The sequence below is a fragment of the Candoia aspera genome, chromosome 1, assembly GCF_035149785.1.
Source record: "Candoia aspera isolate rCanAsp1 chromosome 1, rCanAsp1.hap2, whole genome shotgun sequence".
Lineage (NCBI taxonomy): Eukaryota > Metazoa > Chordata > Lepidosauria > Squamata > Boidae > Candoia > Candoia aspera.
The window spans coordinates 338,469,046-338,494,856 of record NC_086153.1 but is presented as its reverse complement, the minus strand read 5'-3'; the positions used below and the strand labels follow the sequence as shown (position 1 = coordinate 338,494,856).

Below are 25,811 nucleotides of genomic sequence, written 5' to 3'. Positions count from 1 at the left end.
GGGAGAAAGAACCGGGCGGGGGGGGCGGCGGCGGCAGGAAAAAACAGGGGAAGCCCTATATTCTTGGCCCGCCGTCGCGATCGTTGCCGCCGCGCCTCGTTTCGGTCGCTTCATGTGAGGAAAAGCGGCGCCTGGAAGCTCGCGCGGATGGCGGAGGGGGCGCAAGGGCCGGCCGGGCCCGTTGGCGAGGACGAGGCGGAGGTGGAGGCGGCGGCGGCGCTCGCGGCTCCCTCCCTGGGCGGCGCCGGGACGCCCCCCGCGACCTCGACGCCTCGGCGGCGGCTGAGCGACCTGCGGGTGATCGACCTGCGGGCCGAGCTGAAGCGCCGCAACCTGGACAGCGGCGGCAACAAGAGCGTCCTCCTCGAGCGGCTGCGCAGCGTGAGCTTCCCGGCCGCCGCGGGGCGAAGGAGCGGGGAGCGCGGGGCCGCGGACTGCGACGCCCACCCTCGGCCGTCCGGGGAGCAGCGCCGTGGAGCCCTGCCTCGGGGGGCAGGATGGAGGGCAGCCCTGCAGGGATTACAGCTCCCATCAGCCAGCCTTGGGGGTGATGGGAATAGAAGTCCCACCTCTCTGGGGGGCAGGATGGAGGGCAGCCTTCCAGGGATTACAGCTCCCATCAGCCAGCCTTGGGGGTGATGGGAATAGAAGTCCCACCTCTCTGGGGGGCAGGATGGAGGGCAGCCCTGCAGGGATTACAGCTCCCATCAGCCAGCCTTGAGGGTGATGGGAATAGAAGTCCCACCTCTCTGGGGGGCAGGATGGAGGGCAGCCCTGCAGGGATTACAGCTCCCATCAGCCAGCCTTGGGGGTGATGGGAATAGAAGTCCCACCTCTCTGGGGGGCAGGATGGAGGGCAGCCCTGCAGGGATTACAGCTCCCATCAGCCAGCCTTGGGGGTGATGGGAATAGAAGTCCCACCTCTCTGGGGGGCAGGATGGAGGGCAGCCCTGCAGGGATTACAGCTCCCATCAGCCAGCCTTGGGGGTGATGGGAATAGAAGTCCCACCTCTCTGGGGGGCAGCCCTGCAGGGATTACAGCTCCCATCAGCCAGCCTTGAGGGTGATGGGAATAGAAGTCCCACCTCTCTGGGGGGCAGCCCTGCAGGGATTAGGGCTCCCATCAGCCAGCCTTGGGGGTGATGGGAATAGAAGTCCCACCTCTCTGGGGGGCAGGATGGAGGGCAGCCTTCCAGGGATTACAGCTCCCATCAGCCAGCCTTGGGGGTGATGGGAATAGAAGTCCTGCCTCTCTGAAGGGCAGCCTTCCAGGGATTATGGCTCCCATCAGCCAGCCTTGGGGGTGATGGGAATAGAAGTCCCGCCTCTCTGGGGGGCAGGATGGAGGGCAGCCCTGCAGGGATTAGGGCTCCCATCAGCCAGCCTTGGGGGTGATGGGAATAGAAGTCCCACCTCTCTGGGGGGCAGGATGGAGGGCAGCCTTCCAGGGATTACAGCTCCCATCAGCCAGCCTTGGGGGTGATGGGAATAGAAGTCCTGCCTCTCTGAAGGGCAGCCTTCCAGGGATTACGGCTCCCATCAGCCAGCCTTGGGGGTGATGGGAATAGAAGTCCCGCCTCTCTGGGGGGCAGGATGGAGGGCAGCCCTGCAGGGATTACAGCTCCCATCAGCCAGCCTTGGGGGTGATGGGAATAGAAGTCCAGTCTTGCTGGAGGGCAAAATTTAAGGCAGCCTTCCACAGATGACAGATTACAACTCCCATCAACCAGTTGAGAGGATGATGGGAATTGAAGTCCTGTTTAGCTGAAGGGAAGGATTAAGTCAGCTTCACGGCACTTGGTGGCCCTCCACAGACTACCATTGTTGGCCAGCTGGCTGGGATTGAAGGCCATTCTCCCTGGAGGGCAGGATTCAAAACAGCCTTGCCCCAACTTGCTGGCCTTCCAGAGATGAGGGATTACAACTCCCATCGGCCAGCTTTGGGGGCTTGATTGGGAATTGAATCCACTCTCTGGAGGACAGGGTTCAGGCTAGCCTTTCCCAAACCCAGTGTCTTCTCCAGAGGGGCTGCAACTCCAACCCTCAGCCTTTTTGCTGAGTGATGGTTGGCAGCATCCAATCCAAAGCCACTGGGTTGGGGTTGGCTGATGAAAATGAAAGAGGGAGGTGATTTGAGGGGAGGCCAAGGTGGGTGGGGAGAGCTCAGTGGGAATGTAACACAGAGGTCCTTTTGGTTCGGCACCCTTGATTCTGTTGGAAAGCCCTCATGCACCAGCCTTCCCAGCAGTTAATGATATGCAGTAGGATTGGCGGTGCGTATAGGAGACCAATTTTGTAATCATGATAAATCTCCCTAAGGAGAGTTCAGCTGGATCGAGCAAGCTCCTGTTTTCTGGTATCCTGTTTCCTGCAAGGTCTCTGGGAAGACTGCAAGTAGGATACAAATGCTTAGCACTTTCCAGCTCATATTTTCAGCAGCTGGCATTCAGAGGCATTTGGAAGTTGTTGTGCTCTCCCCTGTGGTAGCCTTCATTTCCATGAATTTTAGTACTTCTTTTTCCCTGCCTTCAATTTTGCATCGTTTAGTTTCATTGGATGATCTTGCATTCTTGAGTTATTTATAAAAAATAACAAAGGCAGGATAAAAAATCTAAAAAAAAGATAAAGATTCTGGTACTGTGAAATTCATGGTTGTCAAAAGCTACAGGTCAGAGGCATTCTACCTTTGAATACTAATTTCAAAATAGGGTAGCCCTAAATCCAACGTTAAAAGGTCCATAGAAAACAGTGGGAACTGAGAATGGTGATTGATTCAGCTGGGTCAGTTAAAATTAGCAACAGCAGTAGATAACAATAGTTAAAATAAGGAATGGACCCTGAAAGGCCTGGAATGATTAACATTTCTGTTCTGCTGTTGATGTTTTACTATAGCTTACATATATTCAGATCCCGTTGCTTTTAGTGGCTACTTATCCTTAGTGTTAATATATCCCTGTGGAGCAACAACTGTCATATGAATGTGATCTCTGTAGTCCCAGTGGGTGTTTGGTCAGATTCAGCAGAGTTCACACGAGAATAAGGAGATTATGAAGTGAAGGAGGAGAATTGTTATAGATAGGGTGATAGGAGAGTTAGGGTTTAAATGGAAAATGTGATTGTGAGTAGATTGAGGGTACATCAGACAAAGAAATGGGATTGAAGGATGAAAGAAGAAAGTTAGAAGCAGCAGAAGGTGGAGAAGAAATAGAAGGTAGTCCGCAGGGAAATAATAGAGAAATGGGGCATGCAAGAGTGAGAGGCTGAAGAACTTGAGAAAAGGAGGGATAGCTTGAAAGGGAGGAGCTGGAAGGAAGAAGGAGACCAGGCCATTCTGCAGAGGAGAAGAGAGTACTAAGGAGAAGGGAGGGAAATAACTAGAGGAGGACCGGAAATAATTTATGTGGGAAACGATGGCTGGAATTGAAGTCCAGGCAGAGGAATAACGGGATGCTAGCACAGTAAACAAGTGGGAGAGGGAGATGGTTTGATGAACAGTAAGAGAGATGGGTAGGAGGAAATTGGGTGAGTTGCGGCATAGAAGGGGAGAAGGGTTAGACTGCACAATAAAGTGATTTGCTTCTTTGGGAAAAGATTAGATACTGCTCAGTTCCTTAACAGCTCTGATGTGCCATGGAAAGCAGTCATGACAATGAAAGGAGGAAATCTAAAAGGCTGATGTGGGAAAAAAATAAAGGAAGACAGAGAGGCACGTGGGAGGCGTATAGCTGGTGGAAAGTTAAGCAGACGTGGGAGTGTTCGAAGAGGAAAAGGAGACCTGGCAGGGGGGGAGGAGGTACTGCAGTTTGGGAGAAGAGGGGGTTTGGGTAGTGTCAGCTGGGAGGAGAATTAAAAGTTGAAAGAGGTAGACGAGAAGTAAGGATCAATCAGACTACGAGAGAAGAGGGGCAGGATGTAGGTAGGTAGGAGTGGGTGCCCACTGTGAACACAGGCAGAATGTTTTGGGATGTGGAGCAGAGAAGGCTGGCTTTTTTCTGGGCCATGTACTCATACTGGGTGCTGGAGAAATTCCGCAGTCAGTTTCTCTTGCTGAAATACCTCACGGTGTTCCCTCCTGACAGGCCATCGAAGAAGAAGGGGGGAACCCTGATGAAATTCCCATGGCCTCAGAGATCGCAAGCAAGAGAACCCCCAAAAGATCTATGAAACAAGGTACAAAACAGCTGTTCAGTAAGGTTGAACTGCGTGCATGTGTATATATGTTCAGATTGCAAACCTGAGGGTGGTCTTTTTTTTTTTTTTAAGGATGCAGTCCGATGCTAGATAAGTAAACCTAAGTGGGATCTGCAGCACTACTTGGTTTTATCATACCTTCTTGCCACTAACGGAAGTCCTCCTTTCCAAACTTCTTGCCATGCCTACTCCAGTTTTATGGCACTTTTTTCTCTACTTGAGATTTTAACACATGGTTCCTGGGCATATTTAATCTTCTGAGTGACTTGGGAATTGTGATGTCCTTTGGTGTTTTTAGACAATAGCTTTTTATGTTTCTCTGGGTTAATGAGACTTTGGAGGTAACTTTTCTGCTTCTTAGCAGCTTCATTTTGGCTCTAGTTATTTTAGAACTCATCACCAGTTTGCTGTTAATATGGCTAATCTGTGGCATCCCTTGTTTTGTTCCTTTAGGGTCAGCCATGGCAATTAGGCAAGAATTCTGAGTCAGGAAACAGTGGTCAGCCAGGTTCTGTCTATTGTCTCTTGTCTTGTCCTGTCTTTTTAAAAAAAAAAAAATTTCTGAATGCACATTTTGTGCTTTGGACTGGCGGTGATCAAAATCTGTGTTCTGGGGAACAGTTTTATTCTCCAGTGTTCTGGGACCTCACTATATTTTGCCAAACAATAGACTTTTATTAGCACTTGGGCTGCATAATAAAGTTGGAGTTACCTAGCCATAAGTGTTTCATTTGTATGGCACATTTATGTGTGATGTAAAAATCTCAGGCCTGGAATATTTAAAAATCCTGCCTGGATTTTTTTTTCTTCCTCAACCATGAAGTTGTTGGCAATCATTTTACCCCTCTGTAAATAAGGGCAAGGCGTCATTGGCTTGGACTTTGGCATTCAGCTTCCAAGGGCTGTCAGTAAGCCAGTCCCGTTAAACCTTCTAGCGGTACGTTAAACCTTTACTCTTTTAGGACGCAAATCAGAAGAAGAAGGGGGCGAGGACAATGGATTGGAAGAGAATTCAAGAGATGGACAGGTATGGGGAAAAAAGAAAAAGGCCACGCTTCTTTTCAAGTTCTGTGTCAAGTCATAGTAATGATTAGTTGACCTTTTTCATTCCACTTCAACTGCAGGAAGACACTGAAGCAAGCTCAGATAACTTGCAGGATATTGACGCGATGGACATCAGCGTGTTGGATGAAGCTGAAATAGACAACAGCAGCGCCGTGGACTGTGGAGACGACTACCGCTCGGACAACGTGCTTGACTCTGACAAAGACAACATTGACGTGGAAATGAAAGAACTTCCAGAGCAGCTAATGGAAAGCGAGGTAGATAATCAGGGGCATATTTGATTATTGATATCATGCTGGAGATGTACCTGCAAAGATTAAGGCTGGCTAGTCAAGACCCATATATGAAATTCAGTCCCCTGCTTTTCAGCATGGGCGTTGCTCTTCTGCTGGATTTTAGGGATGACGTAAGTCTGTCCTGAGGATTAGCTGCATCCTCCCACTTTGACCGTTCGGTCCCGGCTCAGCGTTCTATTTCTGATGCCTTCCCTTTGGCAGCTGGAATGTTCACAGGACTCCTTCGGCATTCTACAGGCTGAGCGGTCCCTGGGGAACGACACTTGGCACTAGCTAAGTGTGTTGGTGAAACGTGTTATTTCTTCAGGAGTTGCTGTTTTGAGTAAACGTAGTTTGTTTATTTTATTTATTTGTCAAATTTGTCACCGCCCATCTCCTCTGAGCAGAGGAACTCTGGGCAGTTTACAATATAAAACAATAAACACACAATAAAATTTCAATATAGAACGCATTATAAAACAATGTTGCGAGGCACTAGCATTCATATTCCTGTGATGGATTTTGCCTCTGTAGAAAGATGACCATCCTTTGAAAGGCCTGTCTGTGTTTTCTATTTATTCTCTCAGGAGAATGGTGAAGAACTGGATGACCAGCTAGATGCCGCTTCACCTGACTTGGCTGAAGTGAAGGTAACCGGCTGGGTCTCCTCTCGTGGGCTTGGGGGCTATGCTGTCGGCCTTCGGGAAGCGATTTTTTGTTAGGGTGCCAAGATAGCTTGCCTTCAGGCCTTGCCTCCCAAGCCAACCCAAAGATTCTTCAGCCTCTCTCTCTCCCAGAAGAAAGAGCAGTTGCGCTGGTTATCTCTGGTCAGGGGGGCAGGTTGCAGTAGACCACTGTGGGGTGGTTTTGCTTTCCTTGCCCACCATTTCTCCTTTCCAAGGAGTTGTGCTGCTAACCTTCTGTTTTACAGGGTCAGGACAGACAGGTACGCCAGCGTTCCTTCACACAGTTCAGATTCCAGCCCAACCCATTGGTTATGGAAATAGATTTTAATGCCATGAAACTGGAATTTTGTGGGCTGAGGAGACAGTCAATCTCTTCATAAAGAGCTTCCCGAACCCACAACTGCCAGCTTCTTTGGGCCAGATAGCTAAAAGGGCTTTCTTATGGGAGGCATTTGCAGAATTTTATTTGCGATAAACCATTATTATGCCATTTTTGTGACTTCTTAAATTTGTGGACTGAGTTTTGTCCTATAGGGACACTGTCTTTTTTTCCATGGCTAATCTTGATTACAGCCTTCCTGTTTTATACTTGTGATCAGGTGCTGTTCTGGGAACTGAATGAGGAGCTGGCTTCAGCCCTTGAGAATGAGATTCCTTATATGTATGGCATTGTTGGCACACTGTGACCTAGCTATTCCTTTTAAAAATAACACCAGAAACTTAATCTATAAGTTTAGAAATTAGTTTTAGAAATATTCATTGTGTCAGGTTCACTGATTCAATGTAGTTTATACATCGTAACGTTTCCCATGCCATGGCGCTGACACGGGTTTCTGTTTGGGAGGGAGCTGCTGTGAGACCTCGTGCCAAGCTCTGTATCTATGTTCATCTCAATGGAATGTGTTTGGGCTGTGTGCTCTGCTCAAGGACGTTTCCCGCAGACCATCAGAAGCCATTGGGAGCACCTGGGATTGTGAGCCTGGGAAGATTCTACGGGGGGAGGGATCTTGTTTGCACCGAGGGTTTTTAGTGTGCATTTGGTGCGCTTTCATCATTCTCAGCCTTCTCTGTGATCCTGCACACTATTCTTTAATAAATCAGATACCTTTGGATTCCTGCTCATGAGTCTGATAGTGTTTTAGAATAGGCAACCATTACACATTGCTGGGTGCAAGGAGATGTATTGTAATAAAAGGTACATCAATTAGCTGCGGCTGGTGTTTTTTTTTTTTTTTTTTTAAGGAATCCAGGAGTTGAAAGAGGCCATTTAGGTCCTGAGTCCAACCTTCTACTCATTGCAGAAATCTGAATTAAACATCCCCAGCAAATGGCTGGCCAGCCTGTGCTTGAACACATCACGTAAATGATCACCCACTGCCTCTTTGAATAACTGATTCCACTGTCAAAGTGCTCTTGTTAGATTTTCCCCCCCCCCCTAATATTCATAGAGAAGCGGTCTTCCTGCAGCGAAAATCCATTACCCCGTGTCTCTCACTGTTTGGAATGATAGAGCTCTTCTTGGCTTCTTTCCATTAAGCATCCAATTTCAGACTACTATCATATCCCTGTTCGGTCCTCTCAATGCTAAATATACTTAGTTCCTCAAATATCTTTCTACTGAACTCCATTCCTAGATCCCAGATTGTTGCTGTCCTTCAAAGTTACTCTAGTTTCCCCAAATTCAGCTTAAAGTAAGGTGCAGAGGACTCACGTTGGAGTCTACCCAAGTGGAATAAAGTGAAGCTTTCTTCCTGTGATTTGGAAACTACTGTACTGATGCAGCCTACAACTGATTCTTTTTTTGTCACATCACACTGTTAGATGATACTCCGGTTGCAAACTTACCAATCCATGATCTTTCTTAGTATTATTTATTATTATCAAGTCAGGTATCTCCATTCTATATTGTATGCATTAGATACTCATTTCCTTTTCACTTGGTACTATTAAATATTCTGTTATTTTCAGTCCATTTCTCTAAACTATCAAGACCATTTTGAATTTTATTTCTGTCTTGTAGAGAAGTAGGTATCCTGCAGAATTTTGAGTCACCTTCAGATTTAATAAGCATTCCTTTCATCTTTTCATCCGAGTCACTAATAAAAGAGTTGAAGAGTCAAGGATGTGAAATGTGGGACCTCACTTTTAATATCCTTCCTCAGTTTCATGGGGGCCATTCATGAGTACTCGCTGTGTGTTTTCAAACTGTATCCATGTAACTGTCATGCTTTCTAGCCCATATTTAATGAGCTTTCCAATCAGAATATCCTTGATACTTCCTCAAATGCTTTGCTTAAGATATATTATGTCTATAGCATTCCAACAATCTACAAAGGAAGTTACCTGATCAAAAAATGAGATAAAATTTGGCAAGACTTGTTCTTGACAAGTCCAGGGTGACAGGTGCTAATTGATGCATTATTCTGAGGTGCTCCTAGATTAATCTCTCTGTGATCTACTCTAGAACCTTCCCAGATGCTGCTGTCAGTCGCTGCTCTCTAGTACTCTAGATTCTTATTTTTACCCTTCATATGTGCAGGAACAACATTTGCTTTCCTCCAGGCATCTGAGGCATCATCAGTTCTTCAGGATTTCTCAGGGATGTTACAGAAGAACCCTTCTCAGACAAGACAGCTGTTTTCTTCAGTACTCTAAGATACGATTTATCTGACCCTGGAGATATTATTAACATTAATTCAAAGTGAATTAATAAGTAATAAGTGCCTTACCAAGTTTCTATGAATCTCGGGGTTCATTTGCACCTTCATCCTGCTCTTCCCAATTTTCTGGGAGAACATATGCTTTCTCGTCAGAGAAATTGAGTAGTTCTGTCTTTGATTTGTTTACTGTTGGCAGTTTCTAACTCTTTTCCCTTTATTTTGAACATATTTAAAGAAGCCCTTTTGTGTTCTTCCCAGCTTAATTCTGAATGTTAGGCTACTTGACAACACGTCTGTAATTCTGAATCACCAACTTTTCTTTTTGTGACCAGTGCCTCTTCCCCTTTATTTATTAGATTGATGTGGCCACCCATCACAAATACACAACTCTGAGTGGCCTTTTTTGGATCCTTTTTTGTTTCAGCACTTATAGGCTTCTTCTGTTGTCTTTCTCCCCCCCCCCCCCATTGCAGTTGTGTTTTTAGTATCTCTTTGTATATTTTCAAGTGCATGTGGACTAAAAATATTTACAGAATCCTCTTACTACATCTTTGGAACATTTTAACAACCGTTGGTGAGATCCTAAGCGCTTAAGCAAAGTACTTACCAGTTTCACAAAATTATATATTAGGACCGTGAGGAAGATATCCTTGTTCAGTGCGGGATTTGCCATAAAGGAATCAGGCGTGAGAAACATAGATTACAATAATAGGATTTCAGGCTTATTTCTAGATAAGAAGTAAGGTAAAGATTCCCATTTAGTCGTGTCTAGTGACACACCAGGGAGCAGTGCTCATCTCCGTTTCCGTGGCCGAAGAGCCAGCCCTGTCGGAGGACACTTCCGGGTCATGTGGCCAGCATGGCAATCACAGAAACGCCGTTACCTTCCCGCCGAAGCGGAACCTATTTATCTACTCACATTTGCATGCTTTCGAGTTGCTTGGCTGGCAAGAGCCGGGGTGAGTGCGGGAGCTCGCTCTGCTGCGCTGCACTCAGGTCTCGAACCACCAGATTTGCAGCCTTTTGGTCGACAAGCCTGGCGTCTTAACCACTGAGCCACCACGCCCCCCTGTTTCTAGATAGACCCACATATTGCAATATGAACATAGAAACAATGACTTTTCCCTCATTTAATATTTTTCTTCCTGTTTTTTGCAACAGGACTTGGAAGAGCAACATTCAGAACCAGGTATTTTTCTGTTAATTTCTTCTTCTTTTTAAAGTGCAGCGGAGGTAAGGGGCCAGTGCTTGAACTTGCTAGTTGTCTTAATTAATTAATCAAACACATACCGAACAACCCACGTAATTCTGTAGTTCGTAAATATCTGAAATGCAGTCATAATTCTAGCTCGATGAAATCATGCCTACCACTTAAGAAATGCTTTTTCTAGACCTGAAAAAAAAAATTAAAACTCATCTCTAGCTTCACAAATACACTAGAAGAAAGTTAATGTCAAATAGCAAATCCTATAGCACAGATTGTAATATGTGATTGTGTGATCAGTAGAGTAGAAAAACTAGTTTAAAAGTTGCCGTAGGGAAACGGTGTGAGTTACAACCTAACAGAAGAAGGAAGAAGAGAGGTTCTACGTGGAAATTCCATAAAATACTATTTACTTTCTTGGACTTACATGTTCATGCACCATCAGAAGACATTCCAGTTTTCCTGTTGGACGGCCATGCTTTAAACAAAAACGAAAGAAAGAAATTCAGAGTTTGAAATGGAATTGTTTGCTCTTGATGCATTCTGTTTAAGCCTCTTGGAATTCTGGAAGCAAGAACCTCTTGAAGATCTCTCAAGAATGAGCCGGAAGGCTTTTGTTAAACAGATAAGATCAGGGTAGTTTTTTTTTTCCTGCATAACGTATGATCTTTCTAAAATTATGTCTTAGCTTTAGGCATTTGAATGTGGTATACCAAAGGGTTTTCCAGGTTCTGTGTAGCTTTAACCGTACTCTGTTAGTCTGGCAGCCATGCCCGATCCGCATTTGTCTTTGCTATGTTTCCCTGGTGATTAAACCTTGTGCCATTCTATTCCTGTTAAATCTATAGAAAATGAGAAAATGCTCGACATTTTGGGTGACACTTGTAAATCTGAGCCCCTTAAAGAAGATGCGTCTGAATCGGAGCAGGCGCAGGAAGCGAATGATCCGTTCCTGGGCAAAAAGGAAGACGAGGAAGATGCATTTGCTGCCACCGCCCAGTCGGACGAAGACCTTGTAGATACGGACAGCCAGTCAGGCCAGGCCGCGGCCAAGAACAAGGAGGAAGAAGAGAAGCTCTTAGTGGTAGCGAGAGGGGAGCCAAGCGAGCAGACAGTTGAGGAAGCCAGACCGGACTCGGACTCTTTAGCGGTAGAGAGCAGGAGTGGAGGTGGAGGTGAGAGTAGCAGAGGAGCCCAGACTCCGGAAGCCTGTAGTGAGGAAACCGCGGAGTCGGACACAGGTCCCCCAGGGGTTAGCCCCCGGGAGGCCGAGAAGATGGAAGTGAAGGCTAATTGTGAGGAGGAGGAGGAGGAGGAGGAGTCCTCTGCCACTAGAGAGTCCTCTGCCCAAGAGGGTGGTGATCAGAACACGAGGTTTGTTTCTCTCCGTTTTAGCAACAAAAGGAAAATGCCAATCCCTGATCCGCTATGCCAGTCTCAATCAAAAGAACAAAGTAAGGTACCAGCCAATACAATACACAGATTTATAATCCTGTAGGCATTAGTATAACTAACAGGTAAGCCATTATCTAGAAAATTGTACAGATGGAGAGGTTAACGCTTTCCACAACAGGAGGAAGACTATATAGATGCAATAATTTAGAGCTTTCCATCGGATCTTGCCTTCCTTGGTGGCATTGGTTTTAATCCATGTGCACGTACATGAGCATGAGATCAAGACTGGAAACGTCTGATCCACAGAGTGGAATGCCAGCACAACTCCAGAAATCAGAAAGGAATTCCAGTCAGACAATGTACACAGTAAGGGAGGCATTCCTGCAGACCCAGACGTGCATGCATATACACTCTAGAGTGCAATAAAATAAGAAACAGGTTTCACGTGGCCCTTGCAGGATGTCTAGGAAAACCAGCTGGACATTCAGAGCATCCTAAGGACAGTGCGGTACAGTTTTTGGTTATATTATGATGCTTAAACAGATACATTATATTAAATACATGACTACTACAGAAATGCAGGACTGCAAGTACTTAACTTGCAGTGCTTCAAGGCAGTAATAAAAGGCGAAAACAACTGGATACCTGTCAGTAAGTGGAACATATATCCCCTCATCCTCCTAATTGAATCAGGAGGAGTGTTTAAAAGGTTTATTGTTGCATCTGTTTATTTCTCCTCCTATTCCTAAGAATGTTAACCTTCCCCTCTTTTCCAGTTGGGTAAGTAATGGGTTAGTTAGTCATGCTAGCACTTAACAGTTTTATAAATCTGTGTGCAATATGGGCTGGTACCTTACATTTCTCCATTTTAGAGGAAATGCTGTCTTTTTTCCAGACAGATAGATAGTCTGTAAAAGATTAGGTCAGCGTGTTTCTTCAGTTTGGCCTGCAAGCCTACTGAAATTGCTATGATGCTCTTTAAAAAAAAATCTTAAAGGTTTTGTTTTTCCCCTTTCTTCTACATTAAAAGTGGTTTTGCAACCTTCACATTTTTTTTAATCTTGATAAAGTTTTGTTTTTAAGATTAACCCAATACTTCTGAGTACTATAAGACTGCTTTTTTAATTCATTGATTCATTTACATTATTTATGTTCAAACCGGGTAGGTATTGCATTCTAATAACTTTTTAAAATATATTATTATCATATATAATAACCTTTCCTCCACCCATTTCCTGACTCGTTTCTCTTTTCCTTTTTTTTTTTTTTTTCCTTTTTTTGTTCTTAGTTCTGAGGAGTCCAAAGACCCCAAACAGTCTTCGAAAGAGGAAAAAGGTATTTGTTGATGTAACTTACACCTAATCCCGCCTTGCGCATAGCCATGGGTGAGGGGTGGCATATTTAAATCTTTAAAGGGTTTACGCATGACCTCACCTGACGCTTCGTGACATCAGTTGAGATGAAATCCTGCAGGATTTCTGTCAGATAAAAAATAAATACGGTCATTAGCATGATGGCACTTCATTCTGTTGCATATTGTCCCACAGATGGAAAAGGTTGATGAATGTTGACATTCCCAGCGTGAGTGGCAACAATTTTGGGCATCTTTTGCAAATGTCTCCTTCGCTGGCGTTGGCCAGTGGATGATGGCCGCAGTCAAAACTAAGATGCTGGGCCTCAAGTGACAGTATTGCCACATTTTCAGGCGTTTGCTGGAACATACAGGTAGTCCTCGCTTAACTACCACAATTGGGACCGGAATTTTGATGGCTAAGTGAAGCGGTCATTAAGCAAATCCAGCCCAATTTTATGATGTTTGTGCGATGGTCGTTAAGTGAATCACCTCAGGTGTTAAGTGAACCACGTGGTCGTTAAGCGAGTCACACAGTTCCCCATTGATTTTGCTTGCCGGAAGCTGGCCGGGAAGGTCAGAATGGCGATCGCATGACTACGTGATGCTGTGGTGGTCATAAATGCGAACCAGTTGCCAAGCACCCGAATCCCTGATCATGTGACCGTGGGGAACGCTGCAGTCGCTAGTGTGAGGACTGGTTGAAAGTCGTTTTTTTCAGCAGCATCGTAAGTCTGAACTGCCACTAAGCAAATGGTTGTTAAGCGAGGACTGCTGTACAGGTTTTTCTGGAGTTGCAGGGGTGGCAGCAATGACAGTGGCTGGACTTGGCACGCTGCACCCTGTCGCATGATGTAGTTTTATGCTTTCAACTAGGTCACAGCGGCACTAGCACTGGCCGGAACTTCTGGGTCAGCGGTCTTGCTTCCAGCACCCGAGCAACCGACTTGAAGAATCTCTTCAGCAAATATGGGAAAGTAAGGCCGTTTTCCTTTATTTCTTAAATCCAAAGATGATCTGTCTTGTTATAAGTTCCTCTTATCTCCCTTCTGGCACGAGGGCTTTGGCGTGGCTCTGGTTCAGCTAGCCCGTGTCTTTGATCGGGATACTCCATAGAACATTTTTTTCCCCCCTCACCTTTTGAACAGGGTTTTGGGGAGTAAATCTGGGCAAGGGAGTTGTTTCCTACTTTTCTTTGGTACATGGAAATAACTGGTCATCATCCCTGCAGCCCACCCACCCACCCACCCACCAAGCCCCCGCCCCGGATGTGTGGCAATAAGCCCCTCAAGGGATGCCTTTAAAAAGAGGGTTAGACTGTAGCAGCGGCTGTTGATGGCAGAACAGTGTGAATAAAGACAAGCAGTTCGTTGTTTCTAAAATGCTGGGGGGGGCAAGGTGAGGCTGTTCCTTTTAACTGTTGATCAGGGCTGGCTGATCTTAGAAGGCTGCTGGGCAAGATGGATCATCAGCTGGCAATTCAAAAAAAGAACCGTGTGCGCCTTCTCTCCTCCAGGTGGTTGGTGCCAAAGTGGTGACCAACGCCCGCAGCCCGGGTGCTCGATGTTACGGTTTTGTGACAATGTCCACGGCTGAAGAAACCACCAAATGCATCGCCCATTGCCACAAAACGGAGCTACACGGCAAAATAATATCGGTCGAAAGAGTAAGTGGTGCCTCTCTCCTTCCTCACCCCCCCCGCCCGGCAGATGAAAAAAATAACCCATCGCTTCATTTTCTAATGATCGAATGTACTTTCAGGCCAAGAATGAACCTGCCACAAAGAAGCTTCTGGATAAAAAGGACAGTGAGGTGAAGAGCGAAATGTCCTCTGGCGATAGGTAATATTCTTCAGTCTGCTTTGTGGGTCTTTTGGAGGCCTTGCAAACCAGTCGGTTCATTAGCTGTGCTACCAGTGATCTGTCCAGCCTGGGCAGTTTACTCCTCTCTCCCACTCTCTTCACAAATCATTTTCACAAATACGTCATAACGTTTCAGTACCGCTGTTGGTGTCTAGAAAGGAAATGTTTTCTTGTCTTGCTGCCTTTCTTCTTGTTCTGTGAGCCTCACTGCTGTATGTAGAACAGACCAAGAAATCAACACCACAGGAAGGCTGAAACTGCTTTGATCGAGATGGGCTCTGATAACGGAATCTTGCAAGTCGGATTGTCCTGTACATTCTCCCCCTTCTTATAGCCTGTGGATTAGGGAGGTGTCTGCCTGAGCCGCTTCTGAATGTGATCTGTCTGCTGTGGACTTAAAATACATTTTAAATAATATGTGGATCTTTCATATCTCTGTCTAGGCCATCTTCTTTACCCTCTATACGTTCTGAACTTAACTGTTTTTCAGGGGTGCCAGCGTGAAAAAGAACGAAAAGGCCGATCCAAAAGAAGATGGTAACAAACCAGATGAAAAGGATGAAAAGGGGAAAGAGGAGCAGAAATCTGGATCTGCTGATCAGTCTAAGACTCCAAAATCAGGTAATCTATTGCTGGAGAAAAAGGAAGCCTTCATGGCAGGGTTCTGTTGGGATTATCATCCAGTCCCTTCACTTTTGTGCAGGGAGCAAAGGAACAGAAAGAACTGTGATAATGGATAAATCCAAGGGTGAACCAGTTATTAGTGTGAAGACCACGTCTAGATCAAAAGAGAGAGTAAGTGGAACTTCAGCTTTCCTTCTCATGATTGCTGTTTACCTGACTTTATTAAACCAAGGGAAAGAGATCGGTCAGTTTTATTGTTTTGTCTTTATAAACTTTATAGAGAAGTTTCGCATCATTGTTTCACCTTCATTTGGTATGCAAATAGATGAAAAGAAACATCAAGCCTTTTCCCCCTAATCTTCATTTTGGAGATGTGCATTGGCCATGGTTGTAAAAAATCTTAAATAATGAAATAAAAATCATTGGAAAACTGGATTAAGATGATCTACTTTGACATCTTTCTATGCTTTGGAAACTTGGTGATAGTAAGCAGTAAAAATCTCTTTAGAGGTAGTCCTTGCTTAATGACCATAATTGGGACCGGAATTTCAGTTGCTAAGCAAAACAATCATTAAGCGAATCCAACCCCTTTGGTGGCAGTTCAGCGAATCACCATGGGCGTTAAGCAAGCCATGTGGTTGTTAAGCGAATCACACAGTTCCCCATTGATTTTGCTTGCCAGAAGCCGGCCGAGAAAGTCGAAAATGGCAATCATGTGACCACAGGGCACTGTGACAGTCATAAATGTGAACCGGTGGCCAAGCACCCAAATTGTGATCACAGGACCGTGGGGACGCTGCAACGGTTGCAAGTTGGTTTTTTCAGCACCATTGTAGGTCCAAACTGTCGCTAAATGAATGGTTGTTAAGCAAGGACTACCTGTATATTGTAAATGGCAAAATCAATGTGAAACTTTCAGATTCTTTACTGAGGCTGATTCTGACTATTAAGTCTTTAGGCGGACTCCAAATCTTTATGGCAGCAAACCAAAAGGATGTCATAGTATACATTTGTGAAAAAATATTAAGTAACATGATTTCATTTACTGCATGGTACCGATTACCAAAGATTGAAGACTTTTTTGGCGTTCTTGATGGATAATGTGCTGTGTTAAATTTAAATCAGCTTACTTAAAAAGAAAAATGATTTTTCATCTTGAAAAATGCCGGTACATAAAATAACTTCGTAGCCTTCAACATCCCGGAGTTTGTGTTCCGCTTTTTTTAGCTGTGGATGGTAGGCTGGTCACCTGGTGAAGTTTAGGTACTGTTGGGATTTGCACGTTTCTTAACTCTTTTCCAAAAAGTCCGTACTTAAATTTTTTAACAGAATATGTGATTTTAAACTTTAAAAGCCTAATTGTAGCTACGTCAGGGAACGTAGCACCCTTAGAACTACCACCTAATACAGAACATTCCTGTTGAAAGATGACGACTAAAACAGCACTTTAATTTGAACTTTTAAGCAAAAGCAGCACAACATACGACACGGTATGTAAACCTCTTTGGGGAGATAGTGGTTTTGACTCTTTGCAGCTGGATTGTGCTGCTTCCACCTTTCAAATCGGTTTCTCATGCATTTTCCTGTGGGGCAGAGAAGCCTGCTGCTTCTCCTTTGTGTACACCTCATTTGGCCAAAAGGAATTACGTGAAAATAAACTTTGTCGCCTTGTATGTTTTTCATGAAAGTACTTTCAGTATTGCAGAGTTGAAATTGAAAAAGATGTTAGGAGGGAGGACTCCGTGTGAATCCACACAGCACGTGGGTTTTGTAACACCTTTTAGGTGTGTTAGACTTTGATGCCCGTGAGGGATAGCCTGAAAACAGTAGCTTTTAGGCGTGTGATTACTATCACCAAGTGTGTTTAGAGCAGCAATGTACACGTTCCCTGATTCTGGAGTCCCGATCCAAATGATAGACGCACAAACCAGCCGTGCTGTTTGCTGGTATTTTATAATTGATCTCCATTTCATCAGAAATCTCCGATGCTGCTGCTCTGGGACTGGGAAAAAGGAGAAACAGGGGCTGACGTTCTGCCATTCAAAGACAGTTTGAAATCAGAGCGTTCCGTGCCAAACGTCTCCCCTTCTGAAGTCCGTTGCACACAAAGCTGGGCCAGTTTGCCTGGCGACTGGTCTTCTGGACTGTGTATGGCAGAGAGGCAGGGTTGTTTCTAGAGCCGCGAAGATCAGAATGGCAGTTTGCTCAGCTTCCTTCCCTTTCCAAACGTGAGCCTCCCTTTAACGCACTAGACGTCGCAACCTTGTGCTGTGTCTTGACACACAGAGCGTGAAGAGTCAGGACCGCAAGTCAGAGAGCAGAGAGAAGAGCCGAGAGCGACAAGGGGCCGCGCCGTTCAACAAAGTCAGAGACAGGCGGCTGAATGAAGAACATCGGTGAGACCCACGGGCGAGAGGACAAGGCTCACCTGCGGCAGTTTTCACGTCCTTTGCCTTTCTTTTTACCTCTTCCGCGTTGACTCACGGCCTTCTCCGTTCTGGGTTCCGGTTCCTGTCATATCCAGCCATTTTGCTGGTTGGGGATGACTGTAGTGGTCCAGCACACTGGGAGCACCCCAGTTTGGGGAAGGCTGATCGTTCGGTATAAGAGGCCCATCTAATATGAAAAGGTCGGCCTTTTGTTCCTCTGGGGAAAAATTGGGTTAATACAAACTGTTGTGAGATGGCAGGCTGATGAAGGAGGGACAGAAGCTCTGACTCCCATGCTGCTCCGCCGCCTTCCTCTCCTTGCCGGGGCGGAGGTGGCGCTTCCTCCTCCCCAGACAGTCGGGCATCCAAGCAGGCTGGCCAAGCAGGGGCCGAACCCCCTTGCGAGCTGGCCGGGGGGGTTCCTGCAGCGGGGGGGGCCGGAGGGCGGCGAGGGCCTGCCGGTCAGAGCCCCGTGTCTTCCTCTGCCCCGCAGCACCCGCGATCGCCGAGAAAGGCAGCGCCTGCAGGCCATCTGGGAGCAGGAGGAGAGGGAGAAGCTGGAGATCACCCGGGAGAAGCTGGAGTTCGAGCGGGCGCGCCTGGAGCGGGAGCGGATGGAGCGGGAGCGGCTGGAGCGGGAGCGGATGTATATCGAGCACGAGCGGCGGCGGGAGCAGGAGCGCATCCAGCGGGAGCGGGAGGAGCTGCGGCGGCAACACGAGCAGCTGCGCTACGACCAGGAGCGGCGTGTGGCGCTGCGCAGGCCGTACGACATCGACGGCCGGTGAGAGTCGCGTTTGCCGCCATGCGGCCCGACCTCGTCGCCTTCTTCCCTTGGGCGCGGTGGCACCCGGGGCGATCGGGGGACAGATTTCCACCCCGGTCCCTCAGTCTCGTTTTGCTTGCAGGAGGGACGAGCCGTACTGGCCAGAAGCCAAGCGGATGGCCATGGACGACCGCCACCGCTCGGATTTCAGCCGCCAGGACCGCTTCCATGACCTCAATCACAGGGACCGTGGGCGGTACCAGGACCATCCCCTGGACAGGTTAGCCGGTGGGCAAAGCGCTCTGTGTGCTCCCTGCCGTTGACGAAGTTTTTATTCTGAATTGGTGCAGACTTCAGGGGTATTTGCGCAAAGTTCACTTTGTTTAAACTGAGGTACGCGTCCTTCGACGTCCCGCTGCCACCCGGTTTGAGTTCACAAATGGAGTTTTAAGCTTACATGAATATTGCCACCTTTCTTACCTGTTTTGCTTCATTAGAAAATGACTGTTTGTCACAAACTGAGCCTTTTGGTTCTGGTTGTTTTAGTCCAGCTGTATTAGCCTTCTCCCTTCCTCCCCCACCCCCTGGCCTCTGTTCTGTCCAGCTGCCTGTCTCTTCCCATAAGCCCCTTTCTTTCTCCTGAAACGTGCTAGCTTGCCTGCCACTTTTTCTCAGAAAGAAGTGGCAAGTTAACCTTTCATTCGCATTCTAACATAACTTTCTTGTCACATGAGTGAATGTGATTTTTTTAAGGAAAAGTTCTTAAATTAACTGCATGAACCCATTTCAGCACTGAATCTGATTCTAGCAAAAACTTGGAAGAATTTTTTTTTCCTGAGGAGGTGCGATGTATTAACCCCTTTATTGTGGGCATTCTGTTTGGCATCAGTCCCCTTCAACTATTTCTGTCCATCCAGAAGAAATTCTTTCCCCAGTTGCTAGGGCTAGGAGAGAGAGAAAGGTTCTGATTGCAGGGCCGAGCAGACCACACAGATACTGATGTATAAGTATTGCTGCTTAGCTGGGGGAACCCCTTTGCTGAATAGGAATCCCTTGTGGTGAAAAGGTTGTCTGAACCTCACCTGAAAGACACTCTGCTTCTGAATATTTTAAGTGGAAGCTCTGTGAGAGTCAGTCTTGAGTAAGTAGTACAGTATAATTTCTGTGTATCAGGGATCAACCCAGGGCAAAAATTTGACTTGACTGTGTTTTTTTTTTCCAGGAGAGAAGGGTCACGAGGGATGATGGGAGACAGAGACAGACAGGTGAGTTGTATTCATTGTGAATTTGATAGGGTGAAATTAATTAAAAGATGTTTGTGTTCTCTAAGACAACATCTTAGAAAGGGTGGCCTGTTTTGTAAAGAAGCCTGAGTTATGTCAGCAGAAAAAAACTGATCAAAAATAGGCTGCTCCAAAATTCACACAAATGTGTGTTCTTTCACAACCCTCCCCCCTCAACATTTTGCATTCAGAATAAGTACTGTGCCTACAGTCTAAGCTTCCAGACATTTTTGCATGTTTTGGCAGCAAGGAGGACTGAAATAATGTTTGAACGTAAAAGCTTGGCTAATGGGAAGATTAAGATGGAGGACCTGAAAGAGCTATGAAAGGAAATGAATAGAGCAGAAGGTTGGCTAAGCACCTCCATTCAAAAGGCTTGTGCAGAAGGGGGTGTATGCTGCTGAAGCTGATATGAATTGAATGCTGGCCTGGCTTTTAATCTCCTAATAAATAATGCTTGTCAGGTATTTTTCCTGCAGTGGAGAAATGGTATATGAGATCAGAGGGGGGAAAATGGAAAGATAAACAATTACCAACCACACTGCAAAAACATGTATTTTGGATCAGAAACACTGATTCAAGGCTATGCTCTAGATACGGTCTGAACGTCACATAGAACACAGTCTTCTTTGAAATGGAGGAACCGATCCTGTAATGCCTCCCTGGACCAACACAGTTCCTTCAAACGGCTTTATTCCATGAGTCCCTTCTGCTCTGCACCGTCTGCCCCAGCCTAAGGCCTCCAAATGGGGCAGGTCCACAATTCCCAGAATGCCCAGGCTAGTGGGGAACAACAACTGTGCCAGGCCACTAAAACCCATGTGTGACACCTTAGAGCGGTCACACCCCTTCCTGGCGCCACACAGCAGGAAAAGTGCCCCACGGTGTTAAGGTGTCACAGACAGGTGCTGTGTTTACACCGCTTGGTGCTCTGGAGCACTTTCTCGAAAGCGAGCTTTCTGTCTCCAGGCAGACGCAGTTTTTTCAGCCCTGAGCAGAGCCTCTCCCCACATCTGCATGTGCAGTAAAGCCACTTCTAAAGAAGAAAGGAAACCAGAAGGGGAAAAAATACGTGTTTTTGCAGGGTGGTAGGAAATTGCTCACGTTTCTATTTTCTCCCTCTCAGGGAGCACCAAGGACTCCACAGCAAATCCGGAGTGCTTTGCGGCTCTTGAAAGCAGGCCTTCGAATTCCCACGGCCTCAGGCTCCCTCCTTCCTTCAGTTGCTTGTGGGCTTCCAGTGCCTCCTTTTGGAGAAGGGAGCAGCCAGGCGAGAGAAGAGCTTGTTGAAATGCCTGCCGCAGCCTCCGTCCCTCTCCCCTGCCCCCGTCTCCTTATAATAGGGAACCCACTAGGTGGGCTTTGGAAATCTCCGCCTGCGCCTCGTCTGGTGTTCCACCACGTTCCCAGGGGGTGACTGCTCCTCTTGTCTGCTTCCCCCCTTCCAGCACTATGCAGAGGATCGCCACAGGGATCCAGATCGCCACTCCAGAGACGGCTGGGGCAGCTATGGCTCGGACAGGCGCATGAGCGAGGGGCGGAGAATACCTCCACCGTCCCGGTGAGTGTGCGTAAAGGCTTGTGGGTGAGCGCATTCAAACGGGGTTGGGTCCTGAAACCTGCGGGTAAGTGGCTGCTGCCGGGTGGGGGGTGTGCAGGGGAGGATGCGTGGGAGGCGCTGCATGGATCAGGGAGGGGGTGCATGAGAGGTGCGGGTCAGGGAGGGGTGTGCGAGAGGCATGGCTCGCCAAGGGTTCATGAGAGGCAGGGGTTGGGGAAGGTAGGGGATGCGCACAGGAGGCGTCACATGAGTCAGGGAGGGCGGGCGGCGTGCACAAGTGGCCGGCACGGTGCAAGTGCAGAGGGGCTGGTGGGGGGGGCAGGGAGGGGAGACTCTCCCCAGCAACTTGCGACCTTCCCTGCCGGCTTCCCCATTGACCTTCTGGGGAAGCTGGTAGGGAAGGTTGCAAACAGCAGTCAAGCGATTGTGGGCACTTGGCAACCAGTTGTAAGTGTGAAAGGTTGCCAAGCACCCAGCTCGTGATCACATGACCGCGGGGTTGCTGGGACGGCCAGAACTCTGAGGACCGGTTGTAACCGCCATTCATTCAGCACCATCGTAACTTGGAACAGTCGCTGACTGGTCGTAGATTGAGGACTCCTTGTAATAACATTTTAATGAAGCCACTGTTTAAGGTAGCATCTTTTTACAGTTAGGGCAGTCCCCTTATCAAATTAACCTCCTTTTGGTCCTCTCCCACAGAGGGGATTATGTTTTCCTAATAGTTATATATTCAAGAGCCAGTGCAGGTTTTTAATTACAGTCTTCTAATGGGATTAAACCAGCCAGTTAATTCACCTTCACTGCAGCCCTGCTCGTGCTACCTCAGGAAAACCACTGGCATGTTGGGCAGTAGGAGCCTCCCTCTTTCCTTCTCTCTGCCGCTCAAGCGTTTGCACAGGGAGCGTAGCAGTGGCCCGTGTCTTGGCTGCCCCTTCACTCTTCTCCAGCAGTGGCTGAGAGCTCTGCTTCTTTTAGCAGCAATCCTCGGCAGGAGAGAACTAGACCCCCCCCCCCAGCAAACGCTTTTTACTGCTTCCCCACTAATAGGGACCTGGATGTGAAGATAAAAAAACCTCTGTTAAACAGATGAAGGGTTGTCTCGTCTCATTGGAGCCTGTCATTGCCCTCTTAAGATGTTTACATTTTGAGGCAATGCAAAAATCCAAAGGCATCATAAAAAGTGTTCCATACTTTGGAGCCCCCAACTGATTTGGGCTCAGCCATTTTTCGCAGCCGGAGGCAGGAAAGATTGAAGTCATACTCAGAACATCCAGAAAGGTGCTATATTAGAGAAGGCGGCTTACCGTTGTCACTTTTTTTTTTATCCGTTCAGTCGTGTCATATTCTCAGAGACTGCCTGGATACATCCCTACAGTTTTCTTGGCAAGGTTTTTCAGAAGTGGTTTGCTGTTGCCTCCTTCGTAGGGCTGAGAGAGAGGGACTGGCCCAAGGCCACCCAGCTGGCTTTGTGCCCAGGGTGGGACTGGAACTCAGGGCCTTCTGGTTTCTAGCCCAGTGCCTTCACCACTGCACCACACTGGCTCTACTACTGTTACTAATGGCTGCTAAATAGCAGATAGCTGCTTTGGCTAATAAATCATGGGAACTTCAGCAGTAGATTTCCACCCAAATTAACCTCGCTTTACGGACAGCCTTCTAGAAGGCGGTTGACATTCTTTACGTTTGTAAACTCAGTGAGAATGGTGCAGAGAAAATGGTTGCATCTTTAGCATTTAGCAGTCCCAAAACTGGAGAAAAGGAAGGCAGGGAGGGTCATCAAAACAAATGTTGGCTGATATAAAAGTCCTGTGGGATTCTGCTGGGGAATCAATGCGATGAATAAGTACAGCTGACGTATCACAGTGCCACTTACCGCCCGCTGTGTCTTTTTTTAAAAGAGCCTTTTTAAAGCCCATTAAACATTTATTGGCTCCCCTGCTTTCTGTGGGTGGTTCTTAGGACCTCCTGGGCTTGGGAGCTTTCAGCGTTACCTGTGTGCTTTCAAAAAATTCCGCAAATGGATCCACGTCAAACTCCTTTCCTTGCAGAGATGGACGTTACTGGGGGGATCATGTTAGAAAATTCGAAGGCCACCCAGACCGCTCCTGGCCAGGCAACGTTGATGGGGGGGCAGCAGGTCGCGATCATGACCGATGGCGAGGTAATTTTTCCCTCCATGGCTGTCGCTTTCCTCTTGGGCCTAGGGCGTGGGCGAGGTTCAGCCTGCCAGCCTTAGCATCTATTCTGTGCGGAAGAGAAGGGCCATGGAAAGAAATAGTCTTGTGTGCGTGCTCATTCTTTCATTCCCTAAGTGTTCTCCGTTCTTCAGACTCTTGTCTCCCAAAGCAGCTCACATCAATTCAACAGGAGGAAAAGTGGACTTTCCTTCAGCCTTACTGTTCTGAAAAGAAAGGAGTCACAAGGGGAAGAGGAGAAGATGAGGGGTCATTTCTCCCCTTTTGAGCTGGCCAGTCTTCCCTTTCTTGCCAGTGATCTTGCCTGAATAGTTCTCGGGGTCCCCTGGCTAATGTCCAGATAATCTGTCCTTTCAGCTCTCCACTTCCAGGGCAGTCAAGCCTGCTGTGGGGGCACAGCAGGGTCCCTGTCGCTCTTCCTTCTCTGGTTGCTGGAAGGGCTCTTAACGTTTGGGGGGAAGGAGAGAGATCCGTTGGTCGGTAACGCTGGTGCTGCAGCTGAAACGGCTCGTGGGGGTGGTATTTAGAGTCGGATGGTCCCTGGGTGGTCGCTTCGTTCCCAGTGTCTGACGGGTTCAGAATTCGTATCCTCCCAGAGTTCCTTTCCCTGCTCTGTGTGGGTCCAGAGTGGAGGAAACATGAGCCGTGGTTTCAGAGCAGTTCAGGCTTGCAGGCGTGACTCACTCTGTCCTTTCTAGGTGGGGGCAGAGGAAGGCGCGGCCACGTAATGCAGCGAGGGGGAATGTCTGGGTAAGAAGCCTTCAGCCTTCTGAATTCAGAGTAAGGTTAACCTTTTCTCATTATGTATTTGACCTAATAGCAAATCCAAATGGTTTTTATACAGCTCTGTCTCCCTTCTGCTTCCCAAACTGTCCCTTCCTCTCCCAGTACAATGTTTGGAGGGTTTTGTTTTTTGTTTTAATGTTGCATTATCTAGCTGCTTGCTCTCTTAAGAGTGCCCTGTGGGACCTGTTTCTGTGTTGTAGATGCATGGTTTTCTTCCAATTCAACCTTTAGGTCCTGGCATATTTAATTTTCTTCTTGCCTTTCCTTGGAGGGAAGGGAGAGACTGTTGGAATGCTGGGGAAGGCGGGGAGTTGAAGTCCGCCCATCCTGGCTGGGGAATTCTGGGAGTTGAAGTCCACCCATCCTGGCTGGGGAATTCTGGGAGTTGAAGTCCGCCCATCCTGGCTGGGGAATTCTGGGAGTTGAAGTCCACCCATCCTGGCTGGGGAATTTGCGGGGTTGAAGTCCACTCTTCCTGGCAGAGTTGCCATGGCTGGGAAACCCTGGTCTAGGAAGTCCACAAATTTAGTAAGGTCCATCTGGTATGAACAATTCAGTGCTCCATTGAGGTTACAGAAGGAGGGAGCAGCGGAGCATAGGTGGTAAGGGGAGCAGGGCCTCCTGACCTGTTGTCCTTCCCTACTCATGGCGCTCTCTCTCTCTCTCCCTCTCTCTCCCTCTCTCCCTCTCTTTTCCAGACAAGGAGGTTTCATCCCAGGCAGCCCGCAGGAACAGACTGCCCAGGGAGAGGGCTTTTCAGGACAAGACAGGGGAAACCGACCCAGCGACCCTCGGTTCAGCCGTCACTATTGAATGTTTTTATTGTTTTTAACTGTACAAATGGCAACAAAGATGAGGGACAAAGAAACTCTACACTACTACCCGGTGTACCACTGACTGTGACTTTTAAGTTAACCTTCATTGTTTCACTTCCTAGCTCAGTATGTGAAGCCATTCGTTTTTTTGTAACGTGTTTCTGTAAGTGCTGCCGCACATGCTCATCCTTCAAAAGAAAATGTGTTTCTTTTACGAGGCATTCCATTTTCTATAAATAAAAGTACAATTTACAATTACCTTGATACCGTTTCTGAGGACTCTTCAGGAAGTTGCCTGCCTAAGTCACCTCCCAGGAAAGGAAAAGGTTGTGTGTGGAAGGCTGGAACAATTTACTGCTTAGAAGCAGGCATTTTTCCATACTGCTCTGGCAACTTGCTGGCACGGGAGCACCAAAGACGTGCACTTTCCATGCCTCTGTTCAGTGATTTGGTGGCTAAATTCTCTCTCCTCTGTGCGGTAGGAGAGAGCTCTTTCAGCTGAAGGCCTAGGCTCAGGAGAGGCTTCCGAGCACCCTCCTCCCCATAGCTGCCTCCTTGGGACTTTGGACCAGAAGCACATAATGGGATTTCTTTGAATCACATTCCGTTCATTTTTTGTTTGAATCCCGTATTTTTCTAGGAAAAATGGGCTCAGAAGCT

General features: G+C 47.3%; 1 protein-coding gene across 3 annotated transcripts; it reads left to right on the top strand.

Moving 5' to 3' along the window:
- The first annotated feature begins 47 nt into the window (after window positions 1–47).
- LOC134488456 (scaffold attachment factor B1-like) lies at window positions 48–25,415 on the top strand. Of its 3 annotated transcripts, none has more exons than XM_063290903.1 (21): window positions 48–381; window positions 4,080–4,170; window positions 5,154–5,218; window positions 5,316–5,513; window positions 6,119–6,181; window positions 10,039–10,066; window positions 10,930–11,455; window positions 12,765–12,811; window positions 13,686–13,804; window positions 14,344–14,493; window positions 14,589–14,668; window positions 15,180–15,310; window positions 15,393–15,484; window positions 17,600–17,709; window positions 18,236–18,526; window positions 18,651–18,788; window positions 19,731–19,773; window positions 21,240–21,352; window positions 23,404–23,516; window positions 24,249–24,300; window positions 25,035–25,415. In XM_063290903.1, the coding sequence occupies exons 1-21, from the start codon at window positions 148–150 to the stop codon at window positions 25,147–25,149; spliced, it is 2,799 nt and encodes a 932-aa protein (XP_063146973.1). In that variant the 5' UTR covers window positions 48–147; the 3' UTR covers window positions 25,150–25,415. The 3 variants fall into 3 exon arrangements, with proteins under 3 accessions (XP_063146973.1, XP_063146975.1, XP_063146974.1); XM_063290905.1 differs by having other exon boundaries at window positions 24,249–24,330; XM_063290904.1 differs by having other exon boundaries at window positions 49–381; window positions 13,704–13,804.
- Window positions 25,416–25,811: the final 396 nt, after the last annotated feature.

What these genes read in the sequence shown, in the direction of transcription:
- LOC134488456 (XM_063290903.1), top strand. Translation starts at nt 148, where the DNA reads ATGGCGGAGGGGGCGCAAGGGCCGGCCGGGCCCGTTGGCGAGGACGAG. An exon ending in CAAAAGATCTATGAAACAAG is followed by an intron (nt 4,171 to 5,153) that starts GTACAAAACAGC and finishes TTACTCTTTTAG; the next exon opens with GACGCAAATCAGAAGAAGAA. An exon ending in TCTTCAGCAAATATGGGAAA is followed by an intron (nt 13,805 to 14,343) that starts GTAAGGCCGTTT and finishes TCTCTCCTCCAG; the next exon opens with GTGGTTGGTGCCAAAGTGGT.